Raw genomic sequence first — 21,043 nt, 5'->3', positions numbered from 1 at the left:
AACGCTGAGTGGGCATTCGGTTGGCTTTATTTTATTTGGTTTGTTCTCACTCACGTGTCTTGTTTCTTTTTAATTGAAGAGCTGAGTTTGGATTTCTGTCCCAAAATAATATGCCTTGTTTGAAACAATCAGGATACGAAAAAACATACAAAACAATCAAACAAATCCTCGCCTCGAAAAAATCAAATCAAGAAAATACACCGTCATGTGCTTGGTTTCCCCTTTAGCGGTGAGATTAAAACAGAAACCATTAAATGAATAATTCTAAGGAACATTTTGGGAAATGTGCTCTCTTCCTAAGAGTTAGACGAGTAGGTCAAGGCCACTCTCATGTCTGCAGCCGCTTAGCTTAGCATATATTAGCTTAGCATAGCTTAGCTTAGCTCAAACACTGCAAACATTTAGCCACTCTCTCGCCAATTAAGCAAATAATTAAATGTGATTAATAGAAACCTCAGGACGAGTGTAATAGCGGATACGTTAGACCTGCTTTATCAGGACCCGCAGCTCAACCCGTACATGCTTTATGAGGACAGGTGCCCGGTACTGTACCTGATGTTGTTGGTGAGACCGGTATCGGGGTCCACGGCGCTGACCCGGCCCACGGTGCAGGCCGGCGGGCAGTTTTCAGACACGTCCATGTGGTACCGGGCTCGGGAGAACCTCGGAGGCTCGTCCGCGTCCAGCACCGCAACCCTGATGGACGCCCGGTCCTTGAAGGGGCCTCGGCGCAAGAAGCGTGGGTCGACGATGGGGTTGAGGACCTCCACGGAGAAGGAGTAGGAGCTCCGGCTCTCGTAGTCCACCGCCTGGAGGGGACAGCGGAGCACGGCGGGTTAGCAGGGTAGAAGGTCAAAGGACCGGGTTGCGCTTTCATGTGGTCCGACCCTCAAACTCATTTTCCCCAAAGATGACGGATAAACTGACATATATCAAAATCAAAGGAACACTGAATTATTCTGACAGATGGGAGGTCACAGAGGTCAAAGAAAGGTCCCATCCAAAACCAGCAGTGAGTAAATAATGCTGCCGTGGTTACCGTGGAACTTGGCGTTGTTGTTTTTGAAGGGGTCCTTTGAAGGTTGTGGAGGTGCTTAGAAGGTGGCGTCCGTGTGAAAGTGTGTTACCGCATAGCCAATGAGACGCTCCGCTGAAGAGTTGATTCGACAGTGACGGGTTCGGATGCCGGGGTTTGATGTCGGGATAATCTTGAACACGCAAAGACCGGAGGACGCACGTCGCCGTGGGGTTTAACGTCCTCGCCGTCTCTCGGGGAGTTGTGCGATATTCGCGCCGATATATCTACACAAGACGCTCGGGGACGTTCAAGCTCGAGGCTCACGGTGGATCCCTGGCAGGTGTGTGTGAGTGTGTTTCTGTATGTGTGTGTGTGTCTGTGTGTGACTGTGTGTGTGTGTGAGTGTGTGTGTATGTGTGTGTGCGTGTCTGTGTATCTGTGTGTGTGTGTGTGAGTTTGTGTGTGTGTAAGTGTGTTTGTATGAGTGAGTGTGTGTGTTTGTCTGTATGTGTGTGCGTGTCTGTCTGTATGTGTGTGTGACTGTGTGTGTCTGTGTGTGTGAGTGAGTGTGTGTGTATGTCTGTCTGTATGTGTGTGTTTGTTTGTCTGTGTATATGTGTGTGAGCGTGTCTGTCTGTATGTGTGTGTGTGTGTGTGTGTGTGAGTTTGTGTGTGTGTGTAAGTGTGTTTGTATGAGTGTGTGTGAGTGTGTGTGTTTGTCTGTGTCTGTGTGTGTGTGTGACTGTGTGTGTCTGTGTGTGAGTGAGTGTGTGTGTATGTCTGTCTGTATGTGTGTGTGTGTGTGTGTTTGTTTGTCTGTGTATATGTGTGTGAGCGTGTCTGTCTGTAAGTGTGTGTGTGTGTGTGTGTGTGTGTGCATATGTGTGTGGTAAGTGAACCTGGACCAACTGAAACACACAGAGTGGATTTCACTTTGGACCCTTTCCAGTTTGCATACCGGGCCAAACGGTCCACGGAGGATGCAATCTGCTCTGCTCTCCACCCAGCCCTCACCCACCTGGACAAAAAAGACTCCTATGTAAGAATGCTGTTCATAGACTTTAGCTCAGCATTCAACACAATCATCCCACAACAACTAATCTGCAAACTTGACCAGCTGGGGCTCAACACCTCGCTGTGTAACTGGCTGCTGGACTTCCTGAGTGAGAGGCCATAAGCAGTACGTGTTGGCAACAACACCTCGAGCAGCATCACACTCAGCACAGGGGCCCCTCAGGGCTGTGTGCTCAGTCCTCTGCTCTTCACCTTGCTGACTCACGACTGCAAAACCAGCTACAGCACCAATCACATGGTCAAGTTTGCAGATGACACAACATTGATAGGTCTCATCACCAAGGATGACGAGACCCTCTACAGGAGGGAGGTCAACCTTCTGACCACATGGTGCGGAGCCAACAACCTCCTGCTCAACAACAGCAAGACCAAAGAGAACGTTGTAGACTCTCTGATAGGCCAGACGCATGACCCACGACTGACCATCAACGGTGCGGACATTGAGCAGGTCAGCAGCACCAAATTCCTGGAGGTGGAAATCAGTGAGGACCTCTCGTGGACAGCCAACACTACATCGCTGGCAAAGAAAGCACAGAGGCGCCTCTACTTCCTCCGGAAACTGAGGAAAGCAGGAGCCCCCATCCATCATGTGCACCTTCTACCGCGGCACCATCGAGAGCATCCTGACCAACTGCATCACTGTGTGGGCGGAAGCTGCACAGACCACAGCAGGAACGCCTGCAGCGCATAGTGAAGGCAGCTGGAAGGATCATGGGTGCCTCACTCCCCCCCCTCCCATCCTTGCAGGACATATACAACACCCGCCTCACCCGCAAAGCGACCTCGATTGTGAGTGACCCTGCCACCCCTCACACGGTCTCTTCAGCCTCCTGCCCTCTGGGAGGAGATACCCGAGCCTCCGGGCTCACACCGCCAGGCTGTCCAACAGCTTCATCCACCAGGCTGTCAGGAAGCTGAACTCTCTCCCCATCCTCCCACTCCGTCCTCTTTCAGACTCACATGTCTGAATGCTGCTAGCACAATTTATGTTGTCTATATGTTTACATGTTTCTTACTATTTTTGCACTTTATGTTGTCTATGCACTTTATGTTGTCTATATGTTCACATGTTTTTTACTATTTTTGCACTGTATGTTGTCTATATGTTGCACAATTCACTTTATGTTGGACAGAAGAGAAACGCAATTTCGATCTTCTGTATGTTTGCACATATGGAAAATTGACAAATAAAACTGACTTTGGAGCCGTCTAGAGTTCCGTGTACCGTAACGATGGATTTTCTCTTTACGTGGAAACCGAGTGAAACACAGAACCACACGAATAAACTCAACGGCATCACCATGGCGACTCGACTATCGCCATGGAGACGCGTACCTGCCTTTGTCAACACAGGTAGCAGAGATTTCATTTGGGATTCGGGCCGCCGGGATTGTTTGTTACGGAGAGGTTATGAAGCCCATTTGATGGAGGCGCCGCCCCGCCACCGGCCTCCGGACGGAGAGGAGAGCCTCTGATTGGGTTTGCCTGGATGATGATTGGGCGAGGGGCAGAGGTACACCCAGGTAATCACACACACACACACACGTTTAAGGTATTTGGTGAGTCCTCTCGGGGTGATTGGCACGGAGACCCGAGCTGGACGGAGGATAAATGGATCCCTGGCTATGCAGAATATACAAAAAACTCAAATCATTCGGAGGATCCGAGACGGCAGTGGGAATATTTATATCCTCTCCCTCCTTTCTGATCTCTCTCTCTCTCTCTCTCTGTGGTCCTCTGCTTTCCCTTCTCCTCCGAACGCTTTACAGAAAATCAGCAGTTTTAGAAGATTGATTGAAGATTACGCCGAGGAAAAGGGCGAAGTGAAAGGCATCGAAAAAATGCTGGCACTCCGGGGGGAATTTCTCTCCAGGAAAGATAAATAAACGAGGAATTGCGTGTGTGTGTGTGTGTGTGTGTGTGTGTGTGTGAGTGTGTGTGTGAGTGTGTGTGTGTGCAGACGGAGGGGTTGAGGCAGGGTACACGGCGAGAAAAGGGTTTCTTAACGGGGTCCCCATTACAGGGAAAGAGAGAGACAATCTGTCTGAGGAGGAGAGGTGTCACTTACACTGTGAGCACACACTCATCACCCCGCCCACCCCCCCCCCCCCCCACCCCTCCCTCTAGCACTCCATCACTGCGCTCCCCCCCCTCCTTTCGTCGCCTCACATCCTCCATCACAACCCCTATACACAATCCCCCCCCCCCCCGCCCCCACCTCGAGTGTGGGCGGGGGGGGGGGGGGGAGCTCAGTCAAAACACACACACACACACACACACACACACCGCAACATCCTCTTGCTTTGTCCGCTTGGCGTTGGCGCACCTCGCTACTTTTGCACGTGGGTGAGCGTGCCCCTCTCGAGGACCTCTCGTGGTCGCGGTGACTCCCGGTGATTCCCGGTGTCGCCTGTTTTCTCGTCCCCCCCTTGTATCCTCTGACTTCCTGCCGACCCCTCGGTCACCACTCAGCCGGTAGGGGGCGGCTAGTGATGACACAACTGCTACATTGCGGGAAACATCGGGGGGGGGGGGCACTCACTCTTGAACAGCCCATCGGTGTGCAAAGGGGGCGGCGGCCTCTGCAAACACAGCTGGCGGAGGAGAGACCTGCTCTCCACTCACTGCACCGTCCTCGTTTTCAGACGTAAATAATTCAAAATCATAAACACACACATTATTTCTCACTGAGAAAAAAAAAACAAAGCCCCCGGGAACACACGTCCTCATCTCTAGTGAACGTTGCCTTTCCCCTTTTCCACATTCTAGTGGAACCTCCTCCCGTTCTCCGATGCTCTCAATGTCCTTTTTTAGAAATTCAAATATTCTCCACATACAATTTCCCCTTTTTTCAAATTCACCTCCACAGTGAGCAGAAATTAATTAGCTAACCTGCACGCTAGACTGGAGACACATAAAACATCTCATCTCGGGGAGGCCGAACCCACAGGCACACACGCTCTGTTGAGAACAGAGCGTGTGTGTGAGCGCGCGCGTGTGTGTGTGTGTGTTCAGCTTCCCGCTGTTGCTGGCGGCTCGAGTTGTTTCTCGAGTTTGTGGATTTCTAAATCAAGATCACACGTCACATTTGTCTGATGACGAACGCGTCTTTGGACATTTCTGCCGAGTCGGGAGAACAAAGACTTCCTCTGAATCTCCCCTCTTGACTCTGTTCTCCCATCCTCTCCCTCTGTCGCGTGTCTCTTGTCTTATTGCACTCTCAGATATCATGTGTAAAGCAAAAACATTGGTTTCTCTCTCTCTCTCCTTGTCTCCCTGTGAGGAGATTAACACACTCTCTCTCTTCTCGGCGCGAGCAAACAAACAGAGATAATCCCGGGGCCGCGCTGCCGGCGTGCGACCGAGGATTAGCCCGCTTGTTTTAAGTGAGAGCATATGGAAATAATAACAACGGCGCCGCTCGTGACGACGGGATCTGACTTCGTTAAATTCAAAAAGTGTACGTGAGGCGCTGAGCTCTCGCACTCCCGGGCTTTCGATGCGCTGATGACCACACTTTTCTTCTTCTTGTTTTTTTTCTTCCTCCCCCGGTTCTCCCGAGCGGGCCCCTCGTCGCGGCAGCTGATGAACTTTTGACTTTTGGCTTGCGGATTTAAAAAAAGGAAAAGATCGAAGCCGCGGCGACTGCGAGCCTGTGGCCAGTAGGGGGCGCTGCTGCGGAGAGCGATGCTAACGCTTCAATGACCCGCTGCGGACACGGCGACCTCGCTGACCGGCGGGATCACACATCCATCAGCAGCGATATGAACGCTCAGTATGAGCAATATGTGAATGGTGACCAGCAGGGGGGGGGGGGGGCTCACTTTGTGGGTGCATGTATCTTCCTGGGTAACCCGTGTGTCTTCACACGTGGGTATTTGCGTGTGTGTGTGTGTGTGTGTGTGTGTGAGAGAAGTCAGAGACGCAGACAAACCAAACACACTGAGACACTAACGTGGCCCCCAGACGACACCTGGAGCGTGGACGAGGTGGGCGGGGGATGGGCGAGGGGAGGCTCTATGTGTGTGTGTGTACGAGTGTGTACGAGTGTGTACGTCTGTGTGTGTGTGTGTGTGTGTGTGTGTGTTGGCGTTTACCTGCATCTTGGTTTAGCGTGTGTGACTCCCGGCATATTTGGACATGTGTGGGGAGGGAGAACCGGCCGAGAGAGAGAGAGAGAGAGAGACTAATGAAATGTAGAGAGAAGGCGGAATGGCGATTAGAGGAGGGGGGGGGGAGGTGGGGGGTGTGGTGGTGCAGGAGATAGAGAGAGAATGGGAGGAGGAGGGGAGGTGTGTGTGCAGCCGGCTCTCTGTGGGCCTGAGAGTGAGTCAGGAGTGATAAGCCGGCTGCTTCAGTCGGCACCCTGACTTGCAGGCTGCTAATGACCTGAGCGTCTCTCTCTCGCCTGTCCCCGCCCTCACCCTCTCTCTCTCTCTCTCTCTCTCTCTCTCTGCTCATCGGCACGTCTCCGCTGCCCCCACCTCCCCACACCTCTCTGTCTGCCCTCTCCTCCTCCATTTTTGCAATCACATATTCTCTCTCAGCCTCTTTTTTTAATGAACTCCAGACGCCTTCCTCCAGCTCCCTGTGTGTTGACTCCGTTCCCCCCCCCCCCCCCCCCCACCAGTCCGACCACGTCGCCCTGAGGTGAGGACCCGGCGCTGCGTCTTCAAAATGTGCGATCGCGCCTCCTTGCAGCTCTTCTGCCTCCATCCCCCAAAGTTTAAACCTGGAGCCGCAAGGTCAAGTGTGTGTCTCTCTCTCTCTCTGGGGTTTATTGCATAGGTGTGTGTGTGTGTGTCTGTTTGTGTGTGTGTGTGTCTGTTTGTGTGTTTGTGCATCATGAGATTCACCGGTTAAAGAGATTCAGCCCACAGCAGCAGAAATGACCAGCGAGGTCAACGCCGACTCAAATCCGAAAAGATTCTTCACCTTCTGACTCCAGGAAAACGTTCAGCGCGAACACATGGCATCTGGAAACGTGGCTGCATTGTTATATGTTCTTCTTTCTTTGTGTGTGTGTGTGTGTGTGTGGGGGGGGGGGGGGGGGGGGTTACCTAACGAAGCAGAAGCTGAGGGGGAACTTAGCCCCAATTAAACGCTTTGTTTGTTTTTCATTCTGTGAGCTGCAGGTTTGTTTTTTCACGAGTTGTTGAATCTTTACTGGAGAGTTTACAGCTTTTGCACCTTTTGTACACACACACACACACACGCACACACACACACACACACACAAATAATAAATGAATCCCAGTGCCGCCGGCTCTACGGATGACTTCTGACAACGCCGCCGCGCAGCATCCGGAAACACTCCATACATGATCCACTTAGCTCCAAAATTAATCCACGTGTAACTCGTGTCGAGTTCCCTTTAGTGTTTCAGCAGCGCTGGTCTAATCTGAGTCTCTGAGTCTCTGAGTCCCTTACTCTCTGAGTCTCAGAGTCCCTTAGTCTCTGAGTCTCTGAGTCTGTGTCTCTGAGTCTCTGAGTCCCTTACTCTCTGAGTCCCTTAGTCTCTGAGTCTCAGAGTCTGTGTCTCTGAGTCCCTGAGTCTCAGAGTCTGTGTCTCTGAGTCTCAGAGTCTCTACCTCTCGCGGTGCTTTGAAGACGGATTACACAACGCAGCATGAGGAGGCTGTGATGAAGCACTAATTGTGCGTTTTGTTTCCGTCTTTGAGATCGCTGAATCCAGTGGGAGGAATGCTGCGGGTGGGAGGAGTGTTATTTTTTCTCTCTGTCTGTATGTGTGTGTGTGTGTGTCTGTATATGTGTGTGTGTGTGTGTGTTTGTCTGTGTGTGTGTGTGTCTGTGCGTGTGTGTGTTTGCGTGTGTGTGTGTGTGCACATGTTGAATTGATCGATTCCCCTTAAACGTGCGGTGGGTTGCAGCTCCCGTCTCCCCTCTCTCGCTCTCTCACTTCTTCACTCCGTCTTGCTGTTGCCATGCTGCTGCTGCCGCCGCCTTCCTCGTCTCCCAGTTGTTTTTCTCCCCTCCGTTTCATCTCTCCTTTTTTATTATTTATTTCTTCCTAATTTCTTCCACCTGCTCGTGGCACCGGATGGGGTTGTGCTTCCTCCGTGAGCCCCTCATTTCTCTCTGTGGCTGTCAATGATTATGCACCTCTCTCTCTCTCCTTCCCTGCTCCTCTTTCCTCATTCCTGGTTCCTCGGTTCCTTTCTTCTTCCCTCCTTGCCTCGCTGCTCCTCTTCAAAAGGAGCTCACAGCGGGGCTCGGAAATCCCGCAGTAGACACCACCTCCAGGTGCGGATCGTGTTTTAACCAATTTCCTAAAAAACCCCTGAGAGACACGATGGTGGATTTAAAACAGGGTGGCTAACTGGCTTTATGTACACACACACACACACAGACACACACACACACACACACAGACACACACGCACACATACACAGACACACGCACACAGACACACACACAGACACACACACACACGCACACATACACAGACATGCACACAGACACACACACACACACGCACACATACACATGATATGGCGCCGTACGTGATGGCGGCTGTGTTGCGAGCTCCCGGATTTTGTAGTAGTTTTTTGTTATTTATTCTTCTTATTGCGACTATTTTTGCACAAAACGTTAGCAGCCAGTTAACGTACGACAGATGCACACTTCTGGAGATTGGATCGGCAGTTGCTCGCCGCCTACCAGAGTTTTTCAACTCTTACTCGGACGTCCCGCCAGGAACAGTAGCGGAACTATCTCTGTCCATTTTAGGCGCGATCTCACGCAAACGTCGCCGACGGAGGGGAAGCGAGCTGGCGTGCTGGTCAGGCTGAGACGTCGAGCCAATCGACCCCACTACCCACCATTTTACTGGCAAATGTACAGTCTTTGGACAATAAGCTATGCGAGCTACAGGCTCGTATTCAATTCCACCGGGAAACTAAGGACAACTGCATCATCTGCCTTACGGAGACATGGATGTCGGAGGAGGTTACCGACTCAGCCATCGAGCCGGCAGGATTTTCCGTCCACCGCGGACAGAACAAAGACTCTCTCTGGTAAAGATCGTGGAGGGGTATGTCTCATGATAAACAGATCTTGGTGCAACCAAAGTCATGTACATACTCTCAAGTCGTTCTGTTCCCCGGACCTGGAGTACCTAATGCTCATGTGTCGACCATTCTGGCTGCCGGGAGTTTACAGCAGTCACCGTAACTGCTGTGTACATTCCGCCTCAAGCTAACAAGGACATAGAGATGAAAGAACTCTACGAGGCGATCAGCGCTCTGTAGTCGGCACACCCCGAGGATGCTTTTATTGTGGCGGGGACTTCAACAAAGCGAACCTGAAGAAAGTTCTCCAAGTTCTACCAACACATAAAAGCAACACGAGGGGAGCGGATTCTCGACCACTGCTACACTCCCTTCCGGGATGGATACAAAGCCCTCCTCCGCCCACCGTTCGGCAAATCGGACCACCGCTCCATCCAACTACTCCCCGCCTACAGGCAGAGGCTTAAGCAGCAACCAATCGCTGTGAAGGAAGTGCAACGCTGGTCGGACCAATCAGAGTCTATGCTACAGGACTGTTTTGAACGTGCTGACTGGGATATGTTCAGGGTCGCGTCGGACAACAACGTCAGTGAGTACGCGTCCTCAGTCACCGGGTTCATCAAGAAATGCATAGATGACGTTGTTCCTACCAAGTCGGTTCGGATTTATCCCAACCAGAAACCGTGGATAAATGGCGATGTTCGCGCTGCACTCCGGGATGTTCGCCTTTGACTCCGGGAATATGGCGGAATACAAAAGAGCCCGCTACGACCTCCGTAAGACCATCGGCTCTGCCAAGCGGGAGTTCAGGAACAAGGTGGAGGAAAAGCTCAAGAGCCATGACGTGAGAGGTGTGTGAAAGGGCCTACAGACAATCACGGACTTCAGAGGAAAACCAGCGGTGAAGAGAACTCCTCTACCTCCCTCCCAGGCGAGCTAAATACATTCTTTGCTCGGTTCGGCGTGAACGGCAGCCCGCCAAGGCAGCGCCGCCGAGGAGACCAGCCTGCTGATCATCTCAGAGGCTGACGTGCGCAGAGCCTTCAAGCGGGTGGACATCCGAAGGCGGCAGGTCCCGACCACATCCCGGGCGCGCCCTCAGAGCATGTGCAGACCAGTTGGCAGGAGTCTTCGCAGACATCTTCAACCTCTCCCTGTCCCAGGCTGTTGTTCCTGAGAGCTTCAAGATGTCCACCATTGTGCCTGTCCCCAAACACCCCAAGGTAACCTGCCTGAATGACTGGAGACCCGTAGCCCTCACCTCGATTGTCAGTAAATGCTTGAGAGGTTGGTCAAGGACTTCATTTGTTCCATGTTGCCTGCCACGCTGGACCCATGGCAATTTGCATATCGTCAAAACAGATCCACCGACGACGCAATTGCCATGGCACTTCACACCGCCCTTTCCCACCTGGAGGAGGAACTGTTGTGTGCGAATGCTGGTTGTGGACTACAGCTCAGCGTTCAACACTATTGTTCCCGCCAAGCTCGACACCAAGCTCAGAGGTCTAGGCCTGCACTCTACCATGTGCAGCTGGATACTGGACTTCCTGTCGGGCCGCCGCCAGGTGGTGAGGATGGGCGGTACCACCTCAGAGCCGCTGACCCTCAACACGGGAGCCCCTCAGGGATGCGTGTTGAGCCCTCCTCTACTCCCTGTACACCCACGACTGCACGGCCATGCACAGCTCCAACGTCATCATCAAGTTTGCTGACGACACAACAGTGTTGGGGCTGATCACCGTCGACGACGAGACAGCCTACAGGGAGGAGGTTGGATCACTGGTACAGTGGTGCCAGGAGAACAGCCTCGTCCTCAACGTCAAGAAGACCAAGGAGCTGATCGTGGACTACAGGAAGCGGAGAGGAGAGCACACCCCATCTCCATAGACGGAGTTGCAGTAGAGAGGTCAGCAGCTTCAAGTTCCTCGGCGTGCACATCTCCGAGGACCTCACATGGACCACGCACACCACTCACGTGGTGAAAAGGGCCCAACAACGCCTGTATTTCCTTAGGCGACTGAGGAAATTCAACATGGCCCCGCATCCTCAGAACATTCTACACCAGTACCATCGAGAGTGTTCTGACAGGTTGCATCACCGTCTGGTACGGGAACTGCACCGCCCTGGAGCGTAGGGCACTACAGAGGGTGGTGCGGTCGGCACAGTACATCGTTGGAGGTGAGCTTCCCTCCATCCTGGACATATACACCAAGCGGTGCGTGGCCAGGGCCAAACGGATGATGAAAGACAATAACCACCCGGCCACAAACTGTTCACCCTTCTACCGTCAGGCAGGCGATACCGCAGTATCAAGTGCCGCACAAACAGACTGAGGGACAGCTTCTTCAGTCAGGCCATCAGGCTGCTGAACAAGGACTGAGACCCTCATTAACACTACACACCAGAACATATTCTGTGAATATCTATGGCCATGGTGTATATTTTATTACATTGTTTATATATATATATATTGTATATATATATTGTATGTATATACATATATATATATATATAGTCTCATAAAAGTGTATATTTTATTACATTGTTTTATATATATATATTGCCATGATGTATATTCTATTACATTGTTTTATATATATATTGTTAATACTTTCTTCTTTTTTGTGTGTGGATATTGTATAGTTTATTCTCATTCTTATTCTTTTTTTAGTCTGCTACTGCTGTCGGGTGTTTTGCACATAAGAATTTCACGAACCGATTATACTTGTATAAAAGGGGATGTGACAATAAAAACTTGAAACTTGAAACTTGAAACAGACACTCACACACACACACAGACACACACACACACACACACACACACATACACAGACACTCGCACACTTTGTAAAGTGGGCCGATGAGAACCACCTGCGGCTGAACGTGGCCAAGACCAGAGAGATGGTGGTGGACTTCAGGAGGAAGGCGACAGCTCCTCCCCCTCTGAGTGTCCTGGGAGTGGACGTGGACATGGTGGAGGAGGACAAGTACCTGGGCGTCTCCATCGACAGCCGACTGAACTGGAAGGCCAACATCAACGCTGTGTACAAGAAGGGGATGAGTCGACTCTTTTTCCTGAGGAAGCTTCGATCCTTCAACGTGTGCAGCAAGATGCTGGAGTTATTCTACCAGTCGGTTGTCGCCAGTGTGCTGCACTTTGCCATTGTCTGCTGGGGGAGCAGCATCGGAGCCGGTGACACCAGCCGTCTTCACAAACTGGTTAGGAAGGCTGGCTCCATCATCGGCTGCCAGCTGGAGCACCTGGAACAGGTGGTGGAGAGGAGGACGTTGAAGAAACTGTTGTCCATATTGGACCACCCTCTCCACCCGGACCACCCTCTCCACCACCTCCTACAGGGACAGAGGAGTACTTTCTCCAAACGTCTCCTCACGCTCCGCTGCCACAAGGACAGATACAGGAGAACATTCCTGCCGACGGCTATGAGGCTCTACAACAGATCACCTCTTGCCAGATCGCAATAACTTCACATTTACACTATGTTGATCTGCACTTCACACATTTCATTTATTTACACTACACACATACACACACTTTGCATTTTGCACACTGTCTATATTTAATATTTTTATATTTAATTTAATTTGTCATTAGTATTGTGTATTGTGTATGCATATATGTTGTATATACAGGACTTTCTCAGAAAATTAGAATATTGTGATAAAGTTCTTTATTTTCTGTAATGCAATTAAAAAAACAAAAATGTCATGCATTCTGGATTCATTACAAATCAACTGAAATATTGCAAGCCTTTTATTCTTTTAATATTGCTGATTATGGCTTACAGCTTAAGAAAACTCTAAAATCCTATCTCATAAAATTTTAATATTTCCTCAGACCAAGTAAAAAAAAAGATTTATAACAGCTGAGTGTTTGTCAAGGCTCAGGAAACCCTTGCAGGTGTTTCGAGTTAATTAGACAATTCAAGTGATTTGTTTAATACCCTACTAGTATACTTTTTCATGATATTCTAATATGTAATGAATCCAGAATGCATGACATTTTTGTTTTTTTAATTGCATTACAGAAAATAAAGAACTTCATCACAATATTCTAATTTTCTGAGACAGTCCTGTATACATATATATTTTATATTTTACTTTGTATACTTGTATACATCTATATCTTTCACTTGTATACATCTATATCTTTCATCCCTGTTTTTTATATTTTGTTTTATATTTTATTTTTTATTCTTGTGTGTTTAGTTTATTGGTGCTGCTACTGTTACGACAAATTTCCCCTTGGGGATTAATAAAGTATTTATCTATCTATCTATCTCTCTATCTACACACAGAGACACACACACACAGACATACACAGACACACACACACAGACATACACAGACACGCACACACAGACACACACACACACACACACACACACATAGACAGACACTCGCACACACACACAGACACACACATACACAGACTCACACAGACACACACACGCACACACACGCAAACACACACACATGCACACACAAATACAGACACACACACATACAGCCACACACAGACAGACACACATACAGACACACACACACAGCCACACGCTCACACACACATACACACACTCACACACACATACATACACACACACAGACACACTTACAAACAGACACACGCACACACACAAACACACACTTGATACAGACACACGCACACACACATTCAGACATACAGACACACACCAATACACACACACACACTCATGCTCAGACACACACACTTACACACAATCCCACACACACAGTTATTGTCTCTGCTCCCTGAACAACGAGGCGTCTCCAAGATGTTTTTAAAGGAAACCTTTCGGGGGAACTTTTTTGACAAGCTTTTAAAAAGAAGAAGAAGAAGAGTTTCATACGAGTTTGGAGACTTTTCTTCCTCTCCAACTTCTCAATTAGTTTCCCGCGTCCCGGCGGTGTGCTGCGGCGTTGTAGGATGACGGCCTCCGCCTGTTCAACAGCTGCTCAAACGATCCGTGACTGGATCGACTGCTGAGGCTTTGGCATCGCGCCGCTCTCAGAAAGGAGTTCTGTGCTTCTGGGTTTCTTCCCGGAGACGTTTGACCTTCAGCGTCAGAGGGAGGTCGGCTCGGAGAGATCACAGCTTCCTCACGCAGCAGCGTGGCGGCGACGCGACGCCTCCGGTGCACCATGAAATCAGACCTTTTATTTGATGCAGTAGACATCATGAATCCAGCAAACACGATTTGAATATTCATAGAAGCTGGATCTTTTGAATGAAGGAGGAGTAGAAGTCATTTTTTAATGTGCTTAAATCAATTAAAACACGTCTGGAGGGAATCCTTGATAATAACCTTATCAGTTAAGTCATGGAAGGATTTAATGTGCTTACGATCATTGTTTACAGTTTTTTTCCGTTTGCTAAGCGACAGCGGGCACAACTGGAGTCACATGAGCAAAACTCTAACTCCAGTCTGCACAGCAGCAGTTCATGTGGACCAAACTCTCGTTTGTTTTTCGTTGCTTGAACACAGTTTTCAAAACTCTACACACTTATCCCATGACTTTAACCACAACCTGCACAACACTGTGGATGTACAGCACTTTGTTCAAATGCTAACACACTGCTGTCAACATGTGAACCACACATTCAAAACAGAATACATTTCAACCTTGTGCCTTTCAAACACTGATGATTGCAATTTCAGCTGAAAGGCTAAGCAGGTGTCTTGTTTTAGACTTGTTAGTGAACACACACACACATATATATATATATATATATATATATATATATATATATATATATATATATATTACAGTATATATAGGTAGAGCTCAGAAGGACTCATTTTGGAAATGAAACAAGGAAGACGGGTTCGTGGAGGGAGAAGGGAGGCAGGGAGAGGGGGATGCGTGGAGGAAGACAAAGAGCTGTTATTCCAGATGGAATAAGGGCTCCACTTATAGAGCATGTCATGTAATGTCGTGAACCAAGTGTTTGGTCACCACCCACAGGACCAAATGTCTCTTTTGTGAGGACACGAGTCCAGAGGACTGCCAGGGATGGATCAGGCCCTCCAGAAGGTTCTTCCCCAGGTGGCAAGAGAGAACATGAGATGTGATGTTGATGACAACATGTGGCCTGATGCTAGAGGCAGGATTAGCCCCTCAATTATTTGTTCGAATTACAGTATGTACTTTTAGTTTCTACCTTTTTTTTCTCATTACTGTAATTCCGTAAATTACTACAGACTATTGAAGCAAACTGCTAATTTTCATTTACCTTAAAGAATTGTTATGTTCTAAAAAATTTAATAAATCATGTGAAAGAATGTCTCTCTTTTCTTTGAAGAAAATATTACTTTGTTTGAAGTCACTGAAATTGTTCAAACTGTAAAGATGGAAAGTTTGTATTTTCTGTATTGGTGTTTGATGCTCAGTGTGTGTTACCTCAGTGTGTGTTATCTCAGTGTGTGTTACCTCAGTGTGTGTTACCTCAGTGTGTTACCTCAGTGTGTGTTATCTCAGTGTGTGTTATCTCAGTGTGTTACCTCAGTGTGTGTTACCTCAGTGTGTGTTACCTCAGTGTGTGTTATCTCAGTGTGTGTTATCTCAGTGTGTGTTACCTCAGTGTGTGTTATCTCAGTGTGTGTTACCTCAGTGTGTGTTACCTCAGTGTGTGTTATCTCAGTGTGTGTTACCTCAGTGTGTGTTATCTCAGTGTGTGTTACCTCAGTGTGTGTTACCTCAGTGTGTGTTATCTCAGTGTGTGTTACCTCAGTGTGTGTTGTCTCAGTGTGTGTTACCTCAGTGTGTGTTACCTCAGTGTGTGTTACCTCAGTGTGTGTTATCTCAGTGTGTGTTACCTCATTGTGTGTTACCTCAGTGTGTGTTATCTCAGTGTGTGTTACCTCAGTGTTTGTTACCTCAGTGTGTGTTACCTCATTGTGTGTTACCTCAGTGTGTGTTATCTCAGTGTGTGTTATCTCAGTGTGTGTTATCTCAGTGTGTGTTATCTCAGTGTGTGTTACCTCAGTGTGTGTTACCTCAGTGTGTGTTACCTCAGTGTTTGTTACCTCAGTGTGTGTTACCTCAGTGTGTGTTACCTCAGTGTGTGTTACCGCAGTGTGTGTTACCTCAGTGTGTGTTACCACAGTGTGTGTTACCGCAGTGTGTGTTACCTCAGTGTGTGTTATCTCAGTGTGTGTTACCACAGTGTGTGTTACCTCAGTGTGTGTTACCTCAGTGTGTGTTACCTCAGTGTGTGTTACCTCAGTGTGTGTTACCGCAGTGTGTGTTACCTCAGTGTGTGTTACCTCAGTGTGTGTTACCTCAGTGTGTGTTACCTCATTGTGTGTTACCTCAGTGTGTGTTACCTCAGTGTGTTACCTCAGTGTGTGTTACCTCAGTGTGTGTTACCTCAGTGTGTTACCTCAGTGTGTGTTTGTGGCAGCGGGGGGTGTTTAAGCTCGGCTGCAGAGTGGGTGGAGCGGGGGTGTGGTTCAGGGAACGGTGTCTGATTGTCATCAGCTGGTCTGATGACAATCAGACCAGCTGATGACAATCTGGGTTTGTGTATCTGCGAGGCTCTGTCCCCATAAAGGAGCTGGACAGGAGGAAGAGGGGAGCCATGAGCAGAGACACAGTCGGCGGTCAGAGCGCTCAAATAAAAACACGTTACCAACGTTCCCTCTGGTTGCGCATTCCTTGGGGCTTAGGGGGCAAACCTACCGGTGACGGCCACGAACCTGTCACAGTGTTACCTCAGTGTGTGTTACCTCAGTGTGTGTTACCTCAGTGTGTGTTACCTCAGTGAGGGTTGTGCATGTTGTTTGGCTGCACTGAGTGTGTTTTGAGCCATGTGTTAAGAGTTGTGTTGCTTGGAATGAGTTTAGCAGGTGATGTGAGGTGTTTAGCTCAGGTGACGTTGGTAGTGCAGACTGTGGTTAGAGTTTTGCACATGTGACTCCAGTTGTGCCCGCTGTCGTTTAGCAAATGAAAAAAACTGTTGGCCTAATGATACAAAACATGGAGGAGAACAACTCAGAGCTCAGCTCTTTCATCACTGGTATTACAAACCACATCAGTTGTCTGCAGAATTATCGATTATTCATATTTAAAAGTGGCAATATTTTCCTTTTCCCATATTGCAAACAGCATTTCCACGGGGTACACGAGGAGGTGGCTGGTTGATTTGGTGCAATTTGACGCGTCTGTAGGGCTCATTTGAAATGAAAGCATCACATCTCAGATAAGTCACACACACACACACACACACACTGCGCCCCCTCTCCCTTTTAAGTCTACGTTACATGTGAGAGCGCAGAGGAACCCGCCCCTCTCTCCAGAGACGAGAGATTATGCGTGTGCAATTTGTCATGAGCCGGCACCGGCAACGAGTGGGTGGCAGCACTCTCTCTCTCCCTCCCCCCCCCCCCCACCCCCCTCTCTCTCCCTCCACCATGCACCTGCATCCCCATAAGAACGTGATTATCGGAGACGACGGGGACTTTTTAAAATTGAAATCACCCAAAATGACACGATAGGGAACTGTTTGCCAGCTGGGAGATTGAGGATGAAGAGGCGGCGCCTCATTGATCCTTCTGCATTGGGAGGAGGAGGAGGAGGATGAGGAGGAGGGAGGATGAAGGGTGGGGGTACGGCAGAAGTCAAAACACGTCGACGGCGGTCCAAACATTCTCGCTGCAAATTACTGAGGGGGGTGGGGGTGGGGGCATTTACGTGGCACGCTTCCGCTTCGTCGTGTTCCCGCTGTAAACAGATGGAGACGGAGATCGGGGGAGGAGGCGTGTTCACAGTGAATCGAGCAGGAAATTCACCTGTCAGGAGCCCGTCGAAGCCCTCGCTCCTCCGCCGGGAGTCAAATCAGGAGACGCGGGTGAGATGAATATAGATCACCTGTTTAAAAACGGGGGGGGGGGGGGGGGAGGTGACTCTGGGTTAACGGGCTTCGGTGGCGCGTTGTCAGCGATGCGGTGACGCACACGGCAACACAAACGTGTTCTCTCTTCCTTCCCTTCACCCGAGACAACCCCTCCTCCCCTCCTCCCCTCCTCCGTGGCCTCACCTTGTTGAGCGTGATGACCGCCTCCTGGTTGACCCCGGTGATGTTGAACGTCTCCCCGGTCTCCCCCTCCAGGACGATGTACTCCAGCGCGGCGTTCTCGCCGAGGTCGGCGTCCGCCGCCGAGATGCGCCCGATCTCGGCCCCGGGGACGGCCAGCTCGGACACGGAGAAGGACCACGTGCCTGGAGGGAGGGAACGCGCCTCGTTTAAACACTCAACGTCAAACGGCCGCGTTTGCGGCGTCTCATTCAGGTAAGGCGGCGGTTCATTGAGGATGAAGGAGACAGATAAAAGAAGAGGAAGGCGGAGTCTAACTAATTGAGGCTTATATTAAACGACTAGTCGAATATGGCTGTAAAAAAAATGATATCAAAGTACAGGAAGCTTCCTTTTAAAACAGAAGGAACAGAGGAGATAAAACAGAAAACATGAGATTACAGGTAAGAAAAGCTGCTTTGTCTCCCTCAAACATTTCAACTTGGCGATATGAGCTCCGCCGTCCTCCTGCAAACACGAATGAATCAAGATAAGCGGCTCTTTCATGTGCGCTGCCATCGCTTTTTGAATTTTTTTTTTTAAACATGCTGCTTTTACTTTGACGTCTGGGCCCATTAAAGCAGAACATTATTATCAGAGTTCTTCTGCTGGCTCTGCAGTTCACACTGGCGCACCGCATCTCCCGCATCGGCCTCTCTGATGGAAACATGGAGTGTGTCTGTGAACTCGCGTCACATGCATAAAAAAGCACGGCGATAAATTCATATACCCGCCTACCACTTTATTTCATCGCACAAACACACGCACACACGCACACACGCGAGCACACGCACACGCACACGCTGGCCACCAGCTGCACTGACAAGAAAAAGTGTGGTAGGAAATAGAGCGCAGGGGAAAGCTAAGATATCACTATTTGAACAGACAGGCTCATTCAAACAGAGTTATCTGCCCCGCGACAGGAGAGCAGATAGACCTGCGAGTGTGAGCGAGGACAACGTCGCACAACGTCGCACAACATCGCACAACCACGTCGGCTCGGCGGGAGGACAGATAGCCGGAGTCGGCGGCAACACGGCTTCCGCGAGTGTGACATCATCGCAGCGAGACCGAGGGGCGGGGATGGGGGGGGGGGTGGGCGTACGCCACCTTGAGGATCCGGAGATCAATGGCGGGCGTCGGCCGTCGGGGGGTTTGATTGTCGTTTCATTTCATTTTTGTATTTTAGTGACGCTTTTCCGACGAGTCCGCCGACCCGAACGTCACGGGTTTCAGATCACGTACCCATGTGTCAATTCTTTTTTCAATTTTGAATTCAACGGCGATTCGATGAATCGAGATGCCGCGACGACGCTCTGCGGGAATATCGCGGGATCGTGACGATCCAATTCAATCGCTTCATTCCACCGCAATCGGAGAGAGAAAAAACGTTCTCACGAGACGTCGTGACCTTCGGGTCTCGCACTGCGAGATTCTCTCATTGGTTCTTTGTTTTTTTCCAGCATTACTTTTTCCACCCGACCTTAAAGCAAATAAAACCAGAGTAGGAAGGATTTTAGAAAAATGTAGGTCACCCCCCCCCCCCCCCCCCCCTAAACGTCAACTATCTCGTTTTTCTATGCTTCATTTATTCTGTTTCTGGTTTTTCAAAATGCCGTCTCCAAGAATCAGAACAACCGTGTTCCTCAGGGGGCTCAGCGCTCTCCACTCGGTGAAGGTCAGCGTCCAATCAGTCGGCTCGGTTCAACGCGGCGGTCAACTTAACGGTCGTGTTTTCCTCGCGTTGTTTTTTTACTTCTTTTTTTTGGTTTACCACCTCCGGTTATTGACTGTTCTTTCCTGAAACAGAAACTGAACCACACTGATGAGACCCCCCCCCCCCCCCCCTCGCCATAAGGACATCCATCTGTGCGATAAGCACTGCATGCTGAACCGGATCGGTAGAAGTGGGGTCATAACGATCAATGGAGGGAAAACGTCACCCAACCTGTCGTTGGCCTCGGCCATCGGATCGAGAATCCGACGCGTTGTTGCCGCGGCGACGTGACTCGGGCTACGTGTACGGACAACTCTCTGAACAGCCGGGACAGATTTGATTGGATTAGAACAAATTCCCTCTCGATGAAGAGGAACCCGACGTGGATCTACTAGCTTCTCCGATCCTCAATAAGCTGCCCTCGATAACGACGCTCCGTGTTTACCTGATTGGCTTCTAGTAATTGCTGTCGGGGAGAAACTCTCCGCCCGAGAACCCGACACAAATCACACGTATTATTATTGGTTCCGTGTCGTGTTCTCCTCTCCGGCTGCTGCCGCCGCAATCTGCTATTTTTTAGATTGCATAACAGCTCAAATGACACTAAATTCACCAGCGACCACTGGAAGGTGATTTGTTTCTCCGTCGTTGAATATGCTCGAGTCGTGATCTGCAGCATTTCCTGTGCATTACGGGGGGGGGGGGGGGGGCTGCTGTAAAGGGCCATGAATCTGCTTCATTAGCATATGCGGCTCTACAGGCTGCTCTTTACCCACTTCTTCTGTCTCTCAGGGGGGTTTTTTTGGAACCACTTTACTTCACTTCCCTCCTCCTCCTCCTTCTCTTCCTCCTCCTCTCCCGCTTCCGCAATTTACTCTAGGTGTTACACTGGATGCTCTTGAGTGTTTCCCGCATGCTTGGAGTGTAATGTAAGGCCGTAATGGCTGCTTCCAGGGCACTTACACCACGACTGATAGACTCAAAGCTACGTCTTCGAAAAGGACAATTGAGTACTTTCCGGTTGCTTAGAAGTCGTCCGTGAGCAGGACTCCACAGTGAGACACAAAACAAACTCCCGCATTGC

The 21,043-nt window shown here is 49.7% G+C and overlaps 1 protein-coding gene across 1 annotated transcript in view; it reads right to left on the bottom strand.

Moving 5' to 3' along the window:
- LOC130198490 (uncharacterized) overlaps positions 1–21,043 on the bottom strand; it is a 186,236-nt gene that overhangs the window by 29,072 nt on the left and 136,121 nt on the right. Inside the window, exons 7-8 of the mRNA XM_056421656.1 lie at positions 18,207–18,388; positions 553–809 (exon numbers count right to left, since the gene is read on the bottom strand). Coding sequence (XP_056277631.1) covers positions 553–809; positions 18,207–18,388 — 439 coding nt within the window. The remainder of the gene's footprint in view (positions 1–552; positions 810–18,206; positions 18,389–21,043) is intronic.

This window comes from Pseudoliparis swirei, chromosome 8, assembly GCF_029220125.1.
Source record: "Pseudoliparis swirei isolate HS2019 ecotype Mariana Trench chromosome 8, NWPU_hadal_v1, whole genome shotgun sequence".
NCBI classification, from domain to species: Eukaryota; Metazoa; Chordata; class Actinopteri; order Perciformes; family Liparidae; genus Pseudoliparis; species Pseudoliparis swirei.
The sequence above is the reverse complement of the archived record's forward strand: the minus strand, read 5'-3'. Positions and strand labels throughout refer to the sequence as shown.